The 13599-nt window shown below is 38.8% G+C and overlaps 1 protein-coding gene across 22 annotated transcripts in view; it reads right to left on the bottom strand.

Annotated features, from left to right (window-relative positions):
• The window catches only part of MBNL1 (muscleblind like splicing regulator 1), a 204352-nt gene that overhangs the window by 38000 nt on the left and 152753 nt on the right, over positions 1-13599 (bottom strand). For all 22 annotated transcript variants that reach the window (XM_041733862.1, XM_041733880.1, XM_041733878.1 and 19 more), the window contains one exon: positions 3107-3277. In XM_041733862.1, coding sequence (XP_041589796.1) covers positions 3107-3277 — 171 coding nt within the window. The remainder of the gene's footprint in view (positions 1-3106; positions 3278-13599) is intronic.

The following is a 13599-nucleotide window of genomic DNA, read 5'->3' as shown; positions in this document are numbered from 1 at the left end:
CTGCTACGCACTAGCTATGTACCTTGGGCAAATCAGTTAACCTTTCGGATCCCCTGCTGTCTTTATCTCTAAAGGTGAGATAATAACATCAGCTTTATAGGGCGGTTGTGGGGATTTATGATACAAAAAGTAGAGAGCGCAATAAATGCCCTTTGCCACCAAAGTGGAAGCCCTCTTTCTGGTTCCTGGCTTGGTGTATTTCATAACAACAGAATAAAGTCCACGAAAACAGTTAACTCTCCTATAAACCCCTGCATTCCCCAAGTTGGCACGGTGTCATCTTCTAAAGACCTTAACTTTAGAGACCCAGCCTCTCCCAATTTTTGAGAGGATGCAAACCCAACTGAGTGGTATCGTAGCTCCTGCCTGGTCGCAGCACGACCCTCAGCAAGCCCCCGGCTGCCTCTGCTCAGAGCGTGCTCATATAGAACCAACTGTAGCCCCATTCTGTGCCGCAGTCTCTACACTGGGGCTTGTACTCTGATTCCTGCAGATGATTCCTTGGGAATCACAGGACCAGGTAAACCACCACAAACCTCTGCCTGTCTTCCTCGTGTTCAGGAAACTCCTTACTTCATTCATTCACTCATCAAGCAATTTTTGATATCGCTATATGCCAGGCATGATGGAGATGCTTCTCGATTTGATGAGTTTCTCTGCTACGTCTTCTCTTCGTGCTCCTTCACCTATGGTTTAGGGGCCACGCTGGTTAGCCCTGAAGAACTCAGATGCTTTGCCACCTTGACTACCCTGAAACTGCCAAGATACTCCTAACTACTGAATGATGGATCCGCTCACAGCATCGTCTCCTTTGCCAGAACCACCACCTGGGTTGGATCCACATGTGCACTCTGTCTTCAAACACTAACATCTGTACGAGTTACCTGGCTGCTGCTAGCCCGGTTACAAGCCCTATCCGTTGACCTAGCATTCAAGTTCCAGTAAGCAGCTGGTTATGACCATCTCATTTATTTCTGAATCTCTGTATCATTACCCTCATCAGCAGGGCTGACTACACAAAGGACTGAGAAGTCTCAGGTGGGGTTTTGAAGGCAAATTTCCTGGATTAAAGCCTTCTCTACAGTCATTAAAGCCCCAAATGCTTGAAAATTGAATAATTAAAATGACTTCTATACTTATTACAAAAACGTCACCCTGAACAGAGGGTATTTTTAGACTATGATCTCAGGATGCCTGTAGCAGAAGGGTAATTCTGCATTCAAATCTAGTCATACCAGGGGAAATTAGCATAAAGCCTGAATGTGCTCACAACTAATAAAAATAAATGTTTTTGTCAAAGCAGCGAATTTTCCCACAAAAGCACCAGAAAATGTGATTTGTCTGATGGTTTCAGAAATTGTGATTTCATGACTTCGGAAGCACCACATATGTGCTACTGTGTTTTTACAGGCATGAGCATAAACACTGTTGACAGCCCGTCCCAGGGTCACCCATACGATGAGCCTGGCATGGCCCTGAGTAAAGCTCAAGGACTAGCTCAGGAGATGCGCCGAGACTTTGCAGTGAGGAGCTCAAAGCCGTGACCAGCACTGTTTTTGGCAGCGTAGGAATTCCACCTGCCAGTCACTGAGAAGGGAGATAGAGCCCGGCCTTAAATGTTTAAGTGGAACAAAGTATCTCACATCAAGGAGAGATCTTATACCAGCTAACAGAGTAGCCACCCCAAAGATTTATCAGATCTCCGAAACGGTGTGACAGGGCCAGCTGTAAAAGAGACCTCGTGTCCTAGATCTTATGCTACGGAGAATGATTATAAACTAAACTTTTTTTTTTTTTACCCAAATGGAAATCTTCACGCTATCCCAATGCAGATATAATATTAGCAGATGCCACGAAAATAAATGCAAGATATCATATTTTTAACTGAGCCCCCGATAACGGTTAAAAAAAATATAGATCAGGTTAAAACAGACACAGAATTATAACATTCTCTCACCTCAACTGTACAGTACTGACAATTGGTATCACTGCCGATGTGATATGGAGATCCCTCCCACCTCGAAATGCAATCCCCCCCTCTTTTTTGGAATGATTGGTGCATTAAGTTCTAAGAGAGAATAACAATTACATTGAGTTCAGGGGTTAAAATGTATCAGGAAAAAAAAATCAGTTAGCACACATGCTACAATTAGCGTATCAGAAAACTGTGGGTCTTCCCATTCCCATAACCCATAACAATATTGCATATAACTTAGTGACATAAATAACTGCCAGATATATTCTGATCACTGCAAATTTTAACATGCATTTAAATACAGAATTATAGTATCACAATTAACATCGGAACACTTTTTGTCATCTAAAATTGCTTATGATATCTGTCTTTCAATTTTATGAACAAATGTAAAGGTTATTGAAGTCATTTATCATACACATTCCCCTAAAGCCCAAATAAATAAATAAATAAATAAAAAGCAAGCAAGCTCAGAATCAAAAGTTACACACAGTGCTCGGTACACATTATGTCTCTATGACCACCTATGGTTTAAATTATTTAGCTCTTTGCTTAAAAACCCTGAGAGTTTTTGCCCCTCCTGATTAGTTAGTTCTGTTTTAAGGAGATGTCCAAGGGCATGATTATTGATTCGCCGCTGTCAGAATTTTGCTAGCATCTGTAACTGCACAGTAATTTCAGGTTGAGTTTGAAAGAATAAAAAGGCTCCTTTTCAATAAAGGAAGTGATGCAAACAGATTCTCTTCAAGAAAAGAGGAAAGGGAAAATTTTTCTCAAAATTAAAGATGCCAAATTTTGCAATTATTATTATTATTACCATTAAAGGGAGTCTGAAAATGCACATGGACTCTGTTGACGAGTTTTAACGCCTGCAAATCATAGGATTTAATGTGAAGAGAATTTTAGGGGGAACACACGCCCTCATGTAAATTTCCACATGATTTAGCAAGAAGATGAGTAACTTCACAGTGTGAAAACCTTTCCGAGTTTGCTTGGTAATTTTGCTAGAAAATGCTAGACACCTGATACTGTTACCCATGTTCACTTAATCCAGTGCAATCATTACTTTCACGCTGAAACTGAGCACTTGGAATTACAAACGTAATGAATGAGGAGCGAGCATGTGCTTACCACGGGTTGTAACGGGGCACCGGGCATCATGGCATTGGCTAGTTGCATTTGCTGGGCCAACATGGCCATGTTCTTCTGCTGAATCAAGTTATTGCGCCCATTTATCTCCAATTGCGTTTTTAAGTGTGGGGGTGGATGAAGATATTTGCAGTTCTCCCTGGAGCAACGACCCTAAAAAAAAAAAAACAAAGCAGAAAATACCATTTAAAAAAGATTAGACCAGCAAATCCTCAAAAAGAAGTGCACTGCAAACCTACCCCCTTGGATCTACCATGGGTTTCTAATGCACGGCCTTATCCATATCCATTTATAATACATTTAGAATTAAGTAATGATTTCACCCAAATGCATTATCAAAATGAGGTATTAAGACATTTGAAAAAGTCTTAAAAGCTTAAAGAAGTTCCCTTGTTTTTATAGTAGCACTAATATTCCCAGGGCCAAGTTTAAAAATCTACCAACAGGCAGGGTAATATTAAAATAAAGACTATGAAATAAAGGATACTAGCTCCTTCCAAATCTTCTGGTTAACTTTACTGAACCCAAGAGAATCACGAAGTTGTAGCACCTATTTTTACTTATACGGAGTTCCAAGGAAATGAACTTGGAGGATATGACCCAACAGCTATAAAATAGGAAATAGACATATTTACCCTCCAAAAGATTTTTAGTGTAACATGGAGAAACAAAGTAAGTTAGCATAAAATAAGAAATGTGAATATACCCTTCCTTTCGGGATGGTTCTTTTCACCGAAAATATATATTAAAGTCTGTAATATGAAATATTGTATTAGGGATTTCTTTCATATTATTTCAATACTATCATCATCCCACTGTTTCCATATTATTTCACTATGTTCTCAAGTCTGTAGAGTAACAGGTCTCATCAGTTATTACCTTGACAACTTCTTTCCCCAATACATCTAATCAGAACTGTTTGGGAGGGTCAAAGGAAGATTCCATTGAAGCCATCAGCCACCTTCCTGAGCTTTCTTTGATTTTTCTAAGAAAACTCCATTTGCCATAATTTGACCTTATACTGTAAACTGACTCAGCATGCTTATGTTCGTGATAAAAAAAAAAAAAAAAATCTTGTCACAATCCTAACTTGAAAGATCTATTTCTGGCTTGTTTTGTTTCAGGTTTTTAGGAATAAGTTTCTGCAAAGGGATAATGTCATAGGCTAGCGCCTTTCTTTCATTTTAGCAAGCTTTATGTAATAGAGCATCACTTCTAATACTTCAAATCAGAAGGTGGCAAAAGACGGTCACCGATACCAAGGAACTGACAGGTTTCAAGGCCTGGGGTAGAGGCCTAGGCCTCCCATCAGCATCATGAGCTGCATTAAAAAACTCACTACTTTAAGTCTCAGGCCTTTTATCCATTTCAAAATTGCTATGTAAGCTACACCATATGTTTATCACGAAGATCAGAGAAGATAATGTTTACGTCATGCCCCTGGCACTGAGTGTCATTCTGTGAGCAAGGTAAAGGTCAGGAGCTGCTACTGCCAACCCCCCCCCCCCCCCACACACACACACACACACCACCACTTTGATCGTATATCCAACAAAAGAAAAACAAAGTATTGGCATGAGGGGAACTTTTATAGTATCTCTTAGTGATGCCTATTGATATGCTCACAAAGTACCACTTATCTATCTATGACTTACTCCGAATGAAACCCTGCTTGCTATCTGGGGAGGTCATGAGCATGTTATTAGCTTGAAAGCGTCTGGATGAAAAATAACTTTTACAGAAAAACAACACTAGGAGTCACAAGAGAAACCACAGAGCGCGGCTGGCCAACATAAATAAGCTCAAGGATAACCACATGGTCTGATTTCAGGACTATCCAGTTGAGATGTCCTAGAGAAAACTGCCTTTCTCAGGACAAAGAGCAACTTGGCTCTAAGAGAAATTCTGGATCTCAGTATCTCCACATCATATCTCTTACTAACACTGGATCTGTTTAAGTGAAAAGAAGCAAGGCTTACCCCCCTGAGAATCCAGGTACTGTCAATACACCCAGATCAGCTTCTCTAGCTCCAACAATCGCACAGAGACAGCTCCGGGCCCTGAACTAGGCCTGGCCAACACCAACACTGATCCTCCTGAGCTATTCAGGCGACTGCCTCCCTTAACACAAACCACCCAGGCCCTCCTCCCCGTGAACGCAGCTCAGATTGAAATAATGGAGACAAATCACAGGCGCCTTCTATAGATTCTGTGTCAGATCCTGTCAAACCTTTTAATATGAAGCTCAGACCTTTGGTCTCTGTTTGGTATTTACCGCACTCATTCAGGAAAGATGCCATTCTACTACATTTCTTACATATGCTACCTTTCTGTGCACGGCTTGATGTGATCGCACTGTAACTGCACCTTCAAAAAGCTACGTTCCTAAGGATATTTAGTAAAAAAGTAGGCAGACGAGCAGGCCTCTTCCACACAGTCTGTGGTGACAGATCTGGGCGGCCCAGAGATCTGCATTTTAAAAGTATTCCAGATTATTCTGAAATAGCAAAAAAAAAAAAAAAAAAAAAAAAAAAAAAGACACTATAAAACACAATTCTGCAAAGACATGTAAATTTTTCATTGTTATGTGTGTGTGGGGGGGGAACTAGAGTAGCCTCTGCAATTGATGTTAGATAAACTCAGCTTCCCAGGGAGTTCAAAACGTGTTTAGTGCTGACTATGCTGCTGAATAATTGTGGTTTGACAAATAAAAAGGTCAAGAAAAAGTTAGAATAAACATCCTCTTCTAGAGGACTGCCTTAAAACCCTGGGGCAAATCACCAGCAATGCACCTTCTTTAAGAGGTAAGGTGAACACGCCGCTGGTATCTCTCGAAGGTCATCCCACCTTTGAGTTCCCAGGCAGGACCACCCCTCAATACACGCTTGCAAACTCAATGGACACCTCCTAATAAATCCTTAAAGACGAATTCCACTCTAACTCTACTCTGGACACAAGGAGAATAATAGATTGAGCACTAACTCTAATACCAAACTTTGCTTCTGAGTCGTACTAACTGATGCTTTTATTCTGAGGCCAGTAACCGAACGCCCGATAAAAGGAGAAAAGGTAACAGAAGGTTTAGAAGTTGCATCAGGGAAGAAACAAGATTTGTGTAGAGATTCAATGTGTTTGGCATCCCAGTATCTATCCAGTGACAACACATTCTAAAAATCTAAGAACAGAAATCTGGTCACTATCTAGCGCTCGCATATGCAAATCTATATAGAGGAACTATATCCTAAATCATCCTGAGATTTCGCTTCAAGATACACTAAATTGGGCTGCTAGGATTAATGCTAAAATGTAAATATAAAGCAGTTTCTGTTCCATTTTGATTGCTCCATGCCGTTCGACCTATGGCCACGTAATTGTACATTTTATCCGACACAGCTTGGTCCAAAGAACAGAATAGAAGCTTTGTTATTTACTTGTTGTGTGATCCTATGGGAGTTAAATTCTCTGAGTGGCCGTAACTTTCTGTAGACCAGCAACAATACCATTGATCTCATTGGTGATGTGTCCGGCTTGAGCAAGCTAGAGGGCCAACTTCATACAGGGTAGGGTTCCTAAAAGAACAGGCCGTCAATCTATGTTGTTATTTTTCTTTCTTTCCTTAAGGTCTCAAGCTAATAGCAAACAACAGTTGCCCAGTTTAGCGCTGTATCTGTTAAAAGTACTAAAAATAATGCAAATAGCAAAACCCAGTGACAACGCATGTCAATCATCAACAATGTAAGCTTGGCCCTTAATCATCATTCTGTATTGGCCACATCCACTACAGAAGATGCCATTCTAACACATTTCTTATAGTGTTATGTTGCTCTGGTTTGTTTTTGTTGATGGCACTGACATTTACTGTCAGTGAGCTGCCCAACTAACCAGAGTCTGTACCATAAATACCTTTGATGCCAAAGAGGCTGTTTAGAGGTTAACTTGAACACAGATTTCAAAGACATCATTGTAATATACATACTATGTATTTTAAGGGAATGGAGGAAGTTCAGTGAAGTATCAATTCAGATTAAGTTCATTTTTCTCCAGTAATTTTTCTACAGCTTTACATTAAAAGTAATCTTTCCAAAAAAGTCAAAATGTTCCCCTGGTAGTCTTAAAAACCTGTATGAGACCGATAACGGTCACTCAAGAGATCAACTCATCAAGACTTTAACTTCTGAAGTTATAAACTATTCAACTGTGAATTTAAGGATTTTTTTCATTAGCTTTTGAAATGGGCACAAGTTTGTGATTGTAACAAAGGAGAATGTATGTTTGGATTAACTATGTGAGCTTCAAAATAAGCACCTGGTTAATTTCTGAACATTGTAGTTTAATAAAGAGCACTTTTTAAATTTTTATTTTTAAATTTTATTTATTTATTTGAGAGAGAAGGAGAGAACAAGCAGAGGGGAAGGGCAGAGGGAGAGGGAGAAGCAGACTCCCCACTGGGCAGGGAGCCCGATGAGAGGCTAGATCCCAGGACTGTGAGATTAAGACCTGAGCCTAAGGCAGACACTTAAGCAACTGAGGCACCCACGTGTCCTGATAAGTTGCACTTATAAGTAATTAATAGTAGGAGCATATATGGTACGTATTTAAAAATGATGAGTGTGTATATATATATTTAAAAATGAGGAGTATGTATATATGATGTATATACACTATATGATGTATATAATGGGATATAAATTGTAAAGATAAAACTGAATAGAACTACCTGGTAATTTAGAGATATGAGAAAATGGTCTTTTAGCTATTTTTAATATTTAAGAACTAGCTAACAATAAAAAATGAAACAACTTAGATATCGGTGAAACTCAATAAAAAATCAAAATTCTGTTTGAAAACTAAGAGAAACTAACCTCTCATTTTTAACTATAATTCATCTCCCTAAAATAAAAGGCATATGGTGATTTATGAGATCAGAATGTAAAAAGACACCTGGGGCACCTGAGGGGCTCAGTAGGTTAAGCAGCTGCCTTCAGCTCAGGTCATGATCCTGGGAGAAAGCCTGATATGGGGCTCCCAGCTCCGCTGAGGAATCTGCTTCTCCCTCTCCTTTTGCCCTTCTCATGCTCGGTCTCTCTCTCTCTCTCTCTCTCTCTCTCTCAAATAAATAAAATCTTTTTTAAAAAAAGAATGTAAAAAGACATTAAGCTGCCAAATAGTAACTATGTGATAGAATTAAAATTATTGGGTCACATCTGGGTAGACTCTGGAAAAAAGGGCAATGAAAAAATTATAAGGGTACCAGCTTATACTCATCAATCTTTTCCGACTTTCACTGGAAATACTGGTTTTCAGGAAAAACTGTTTCAACTGCACCCATTTATTTCAATTGTTAAGATAAAACCAGTATTTCCTGTGGGGCAATTGAGATACACAAATGTTTTTGAAGCACTTTCTGGAGATATTCATTGCTCAGATATTGGACAGAAACTCTGGCAAAGAAATTTGGTAGCTTCCTATTGAAAATTCTTACTACTTTTTCTTTTTTATTTTTTTAAGCTGAGATGATACAAGTATCTCGGAAAAATTTTGCCAAAGGGGGAAAAAAAACTGGCAGTCAAGAAATATCATTCCATGCATTTCCAAAAATATTTCTTACGGCTCTACCATGGTAATTTGTAATTATCGATTCTGATACAAGGTGAATAAATTTACGTATATAATATTTATTTAAAAATTACTGGCATCTAGTGGTAGGAAATTTAAGGCAGTTTAAAACACGATTAACTTTTAGAAAAAATTATATGCACGCAAACATGCTGCTTGCACAAGCATATACACTCCCATTTTGTTTTCGTTTAGGTGGATATGAGTTTGATTAACTCTAGAAATTAGTTTATTGGCTTGCAAATATTGAAAATAGTTTATTGCACCTAACACACAGGATATAGTTGCTCTTAAGTGTATGTTTTTTTTACAGGCTGCTTGTTTCCATGAAGGACTTGCTCCAGCTTACAAGAACAGAAGCACCCTGTAAGAGGAAGCTCAAGCTTTCTCAGCCTCGGCACTATTGACATTTGGGCCGTACAGGTTTTGTTGTGGAGCTGTTCTGTGCACTGTAGGATATTTAGCAGCATGCCTGGCTTGCTAGATGCCTGAAGCACTCCTGTCCTCAGTTATGACAGTGAAAGTTGTCTCTAGATATTGCCAAATACCATATTTGGGGCGAGGGGGAGGCAAAATCATCTCCAGTTGGGAGTCAACCACTGCTTTATACCTCATGGAATTTAATGGGGGCTTCTTAGCCTGCTTTGGCAGCCACAACAAAATACCACAGACTGAGTGTCTTAAACAACAGGAATTTATTTTCTCACAGTTTCTGGTAAGAGTGCTTTCTGGCTTGCAGACAGCTACCCTCTTGCTACCCCTCATACAGCCTTTCTTGGTGCGTGCACGAGGAGAGAAGGTTTGTTCTAATGGCTCTTAGAAGGACATTAATCTTATCAGATTAAGGTCTCACTCTTGAGACTTTAACCTGAATTATTTCCTTAGAAGCCCCATCTTCATATACAGCCACACAGAAAACAGGGCTTCAACATAAGAATTTTAGGGGGGGGGGACACAAACATTCAGTGCATAAAAGGGGTACACAACTAAAAACTGCCAACCCAAAGTTATTTGTAATTAACTTTAAATATTTCCATACTCACATTTAAATGTCTGACAATTTCCTCAAACTTAAGATAATAGGTTTTGTCCTATAAAACCTGACTCAAAGAAGGTGGGCGGTTGACCAGTTAGTTACTCCTTCTAATTTTGCCGCATTCTAATAGCTGTAGCTTCTAACAAGTTTCCAGGTCCGAATATGTGAGTTTCAATGTTTATTTCTTATGTGAAATTAAAACAAAGATGGTAGTATATTAAAAAAAAAGTAAATAAGTTCCAAAAAAATAATAATAGCTCCATTCACCCGTTAACTAGAACACTGGATATGCTGACTTTAAGAGTCACAACATTTTCTTGGTCTTACTTCCCTACAGAAAGGTTCTTTCAGGATAACTACATGTGAGATGTATACTCCCTACTTTGAAACAGAAGCTACTGAGAAAGGTAAATTAAGTAGCCAGAGAACCCAGAAAAATAACGAACGACTTCGGACCACCACCTGAAATGCTGGTGGATCCTTGCATAATTTTGTGTTTAGTCATATGCAAATGTATACACACATGTATGTAGGTATACACACTTGAAATTGGATTAAGGCCGTTCCTTGCATGAGAAGTAGGCTAAGAGGTGGAGGGAAAAGAACATTCATCTTGTCTGTTCATCTTCTGTTTTCACTGGATGAATATAAAGCCTATTTTCAATAGAGGCAGCTCTCTAAAGATGTAAACTTTTGTTGGGAGATGATGCAACCCTAATCCCAAGCATAAATAAGGAAAACGAAAGCCTTCTCTTTGGAATTAGAACTATCAGAAAAGAAGAAATTTTGTCAGTGGACAGTGAAAAACAAAATGCTGATAATGATCAAAGAAGCTAAAGGATAGGGTTAAGAGGGTAGACACGAGGGCTCTAAAGGTTACTGGTTGTGGGGGGGTGATGGCTTTTGCCGTTAGTCTAAATGGATAGAACTCTAGAACACCCAGCTTCCCTCAACAGTTAGCACCATCCTTAGATGTATCTAGAGAACCACAAGGAGATGGACAAATTGCACCAATTCTAGTTAGATTCAGGACACAGAGAATCTATTACTTGTAGGATTATTTGGAATACATGGACTTCCTGTATGCTTTAATGAATAAATGCTAAGTCTTCTACTAAAAAAACAAACACATATATACACACACATATATATATTCACCCCAACTATGTACCTATTTCTAAGAGCAGCATATGTATTACAAACTTAGATTCTGCTCTTGTTGCAAATTTAAGAAACCTAGAATATAAAACCTAAAATTTACATTTCATGTTTTATTTCGAAAAACACATAAGGACTTTTAGAAAGTCACAGAATAAAACGCAAAGGAACACTGGACTATCATTTGGTATAAATCCCTAATGTAGCTGAACAGGTATTTTCATTTCTTTTCTTGGAAAATCTCTGTGGAGATTTTACTGATTTTAAGTTATTGTTTTGTTTTGCTGTGTGTTGTAAACAGTGTACTGTATTCTATTGTAAAGATACATAGTATCTACATTCTTAATAAGCCAGTACCATATATATTTACTATATTTAAGTTGTATAGTATTGTATGTAGTAAATATGTAATATTCACATATTTTTTTAAAGAGTTTATTTATTCATGAGAGACTCAAAGAGAGAGGCAGAGACAAAGGCTGAGAGAGAAGCAAGGTCCCTTTGGGGGGCCCGATACAGAACTCAATCCCAGGACCCCAAGGTCACTACCTGAGCCCAAAGGCAGATGCTCAACCACTGAGCCACCCAGGTGTCCCTATAATATTCACATGTTAACAGTAATTTTTCTATGTCCTTTTAATCCTCAAGTATTATAGCCCTTTAACTCATAACAAAATGGGATTTCTATTGTCCTTGCTGTTTTTGCACACTGTACCTATTTCAGAGTTTTATCATGTGGAAAGGTAAGAAGATATTCTTTATACCCAACACTACTTTTCCTGTTTTACTTTCCTCATTGGATTTGCAGGTAACACCAAGAACAAATGCATTCTCAAAGAACATGAAGATAGGAGCCAATTCTCCTTTTATTTTGCTAGGCATTTAACCTCCAGTCTTCTAAACTTAACATAAGGTAAATAGAGTAACACTAATCGATATCTAAAGCTTAACTTTCCAGGTGGAGACTACTATATGTTCATCGAAACAACATGAGGCCAAATGCTTGGAGCTCAGGTCAAACCCAAGAGCTGGGAAATTTTTCTCCTATCAGTGAGAGGAAAAAAGCAGAAATTTATGAATGTATTTTAACTGAAATAGTCTCAATTTTTAAAAATCATTTTAGCCCAGATACAAAATATTTTCAAAGGAAACACAAGAGAAGGCCAATTTAGATTTTTCCATTTCTTGATCCCATAAAAAGTTCATGTTCACACATACACTGTGGCTTGACTATGATTGAGACTGCCAGGAAAAGGAAGAAAACTACAAACCCAGGTGCATACACACAATGTGCTGAGTTCAAATTTGTAATCTTGCCATGGCCTGAAAGAAGGTAACGGAGTCTGTTTCACTTGGGTTAAATGTTCTCTCATCAAAGTCTAACATGATCTCAACCCGGCAATTTTAGGTTAGATGTTTCTAGCTCGTACTCCAAGGCTGTTCTAGGCACTATTTCATAGAACATTCCTAAGTGCGGTGATGAAGATTCTTGGACATTAAAACCAATAGTGACATTTACAATATCCCAAAATATCCTCAATGCTGACGCAAACTCAACGCACTCTAACTCAAACATCGGGATACTATGACTTTTTTCCCAGAGAACTTAGGAGCTTTAATTGCACAACTCCCATTAATCATCCTGAAAATGGCATAACTGAAACTCTACACATCTAGAGAAGTATTATGTAATGCATGAGAGCCTGAAGAGGTGGAGAAAGGAGAAAAGGCAACAAATCACGCACATTCTTGGTACAAAAATACCATTCCCTTCTTTCTCCAGCAGCTTTTGTCTGTGAGACATCCCATATACGTACAACGGTGATGGCAACAGCTATATCAGCACACAATTGTAGCTGACAGTCACCTGAAGACAGTTGGCCTCTTCGGTTGAGGGCCCACAAGGATCCTATGTTAAGAAATGTCGGCGGTGGGATGCTGTATGAAGGAACAGGCTCACGTTTTTGTGATAGCCATGGCCCCGCCTCTACCCCGCAGAATCCCACACAAGCGTGTAGCCTACTGTGTGAAGAGCAGGGAAGGGTTTAACTGGCACCTACTGTCTGTCCGTCTTCCACCGTCTTCCTGTGTTCCCAACATGGGTCTGGCCAACATCCCTGAGTCAAACCAGAGTCTCCATGACCTTGTGAAAGCCCAGTGACATTTGGTAGGTGCCAGCATCATTAAACAGTCCAACATTTCTTGGCTGCTTTTTTATGGCACCATAAAATTGGAAATGCCAGGTCACTATGTTTCTATTATTTTTTTCAATTGCTTCATTATTTTTTCGGTAGAGCAACTGTCAGACTTCTAAACTGTTGGTAGCAAGGAACACTTGTGAAGTTTTATGGCATCCAAATGAGACACTCTTCAGTCTTGGCTAATAATTAAAAACCCTAGCATTTACGTAATAAAATTTAGTGCTCTATTTGTAGCACATGCCTTTCAATTGAGAAATACAAAATGTTTTAGAAATAGTACCCAATTCATCATCGTATCATTATAGATGGATTACAACACGACCATATCTCTTATATTTCTAAGGATTTCCGGAGGGTAAAAAGAAGGTGAATGTCCTAAGTCAAATGCATAGGATTTTTTCCTTAATGATCTCCTGAAAGACTTGTTTAAGCAGTCCTTTCCAGTCCTAGCACTGGCCACACAA

The sequence above is a fragment of the Vulpes lagopus genome, chromosome 19 (genome assembly GCF_018345385.1).
Source record: "Vulpes lagopus strain Blue_001 chromosome 19, ASM1834538v1, whole genome shotgun sequence".
In the NCBI taxonomy this organism is placed as follows: Eukaryota; Metazoa; Chordata; class Mammalia; order Carnivora; family Canidae; genus Vulpes; species Vulpes lagopus.
Note: the sequence above shows the minus strand (reverse complement) of the source record. Positions and strands in the feature narration are given on the sequence as shown.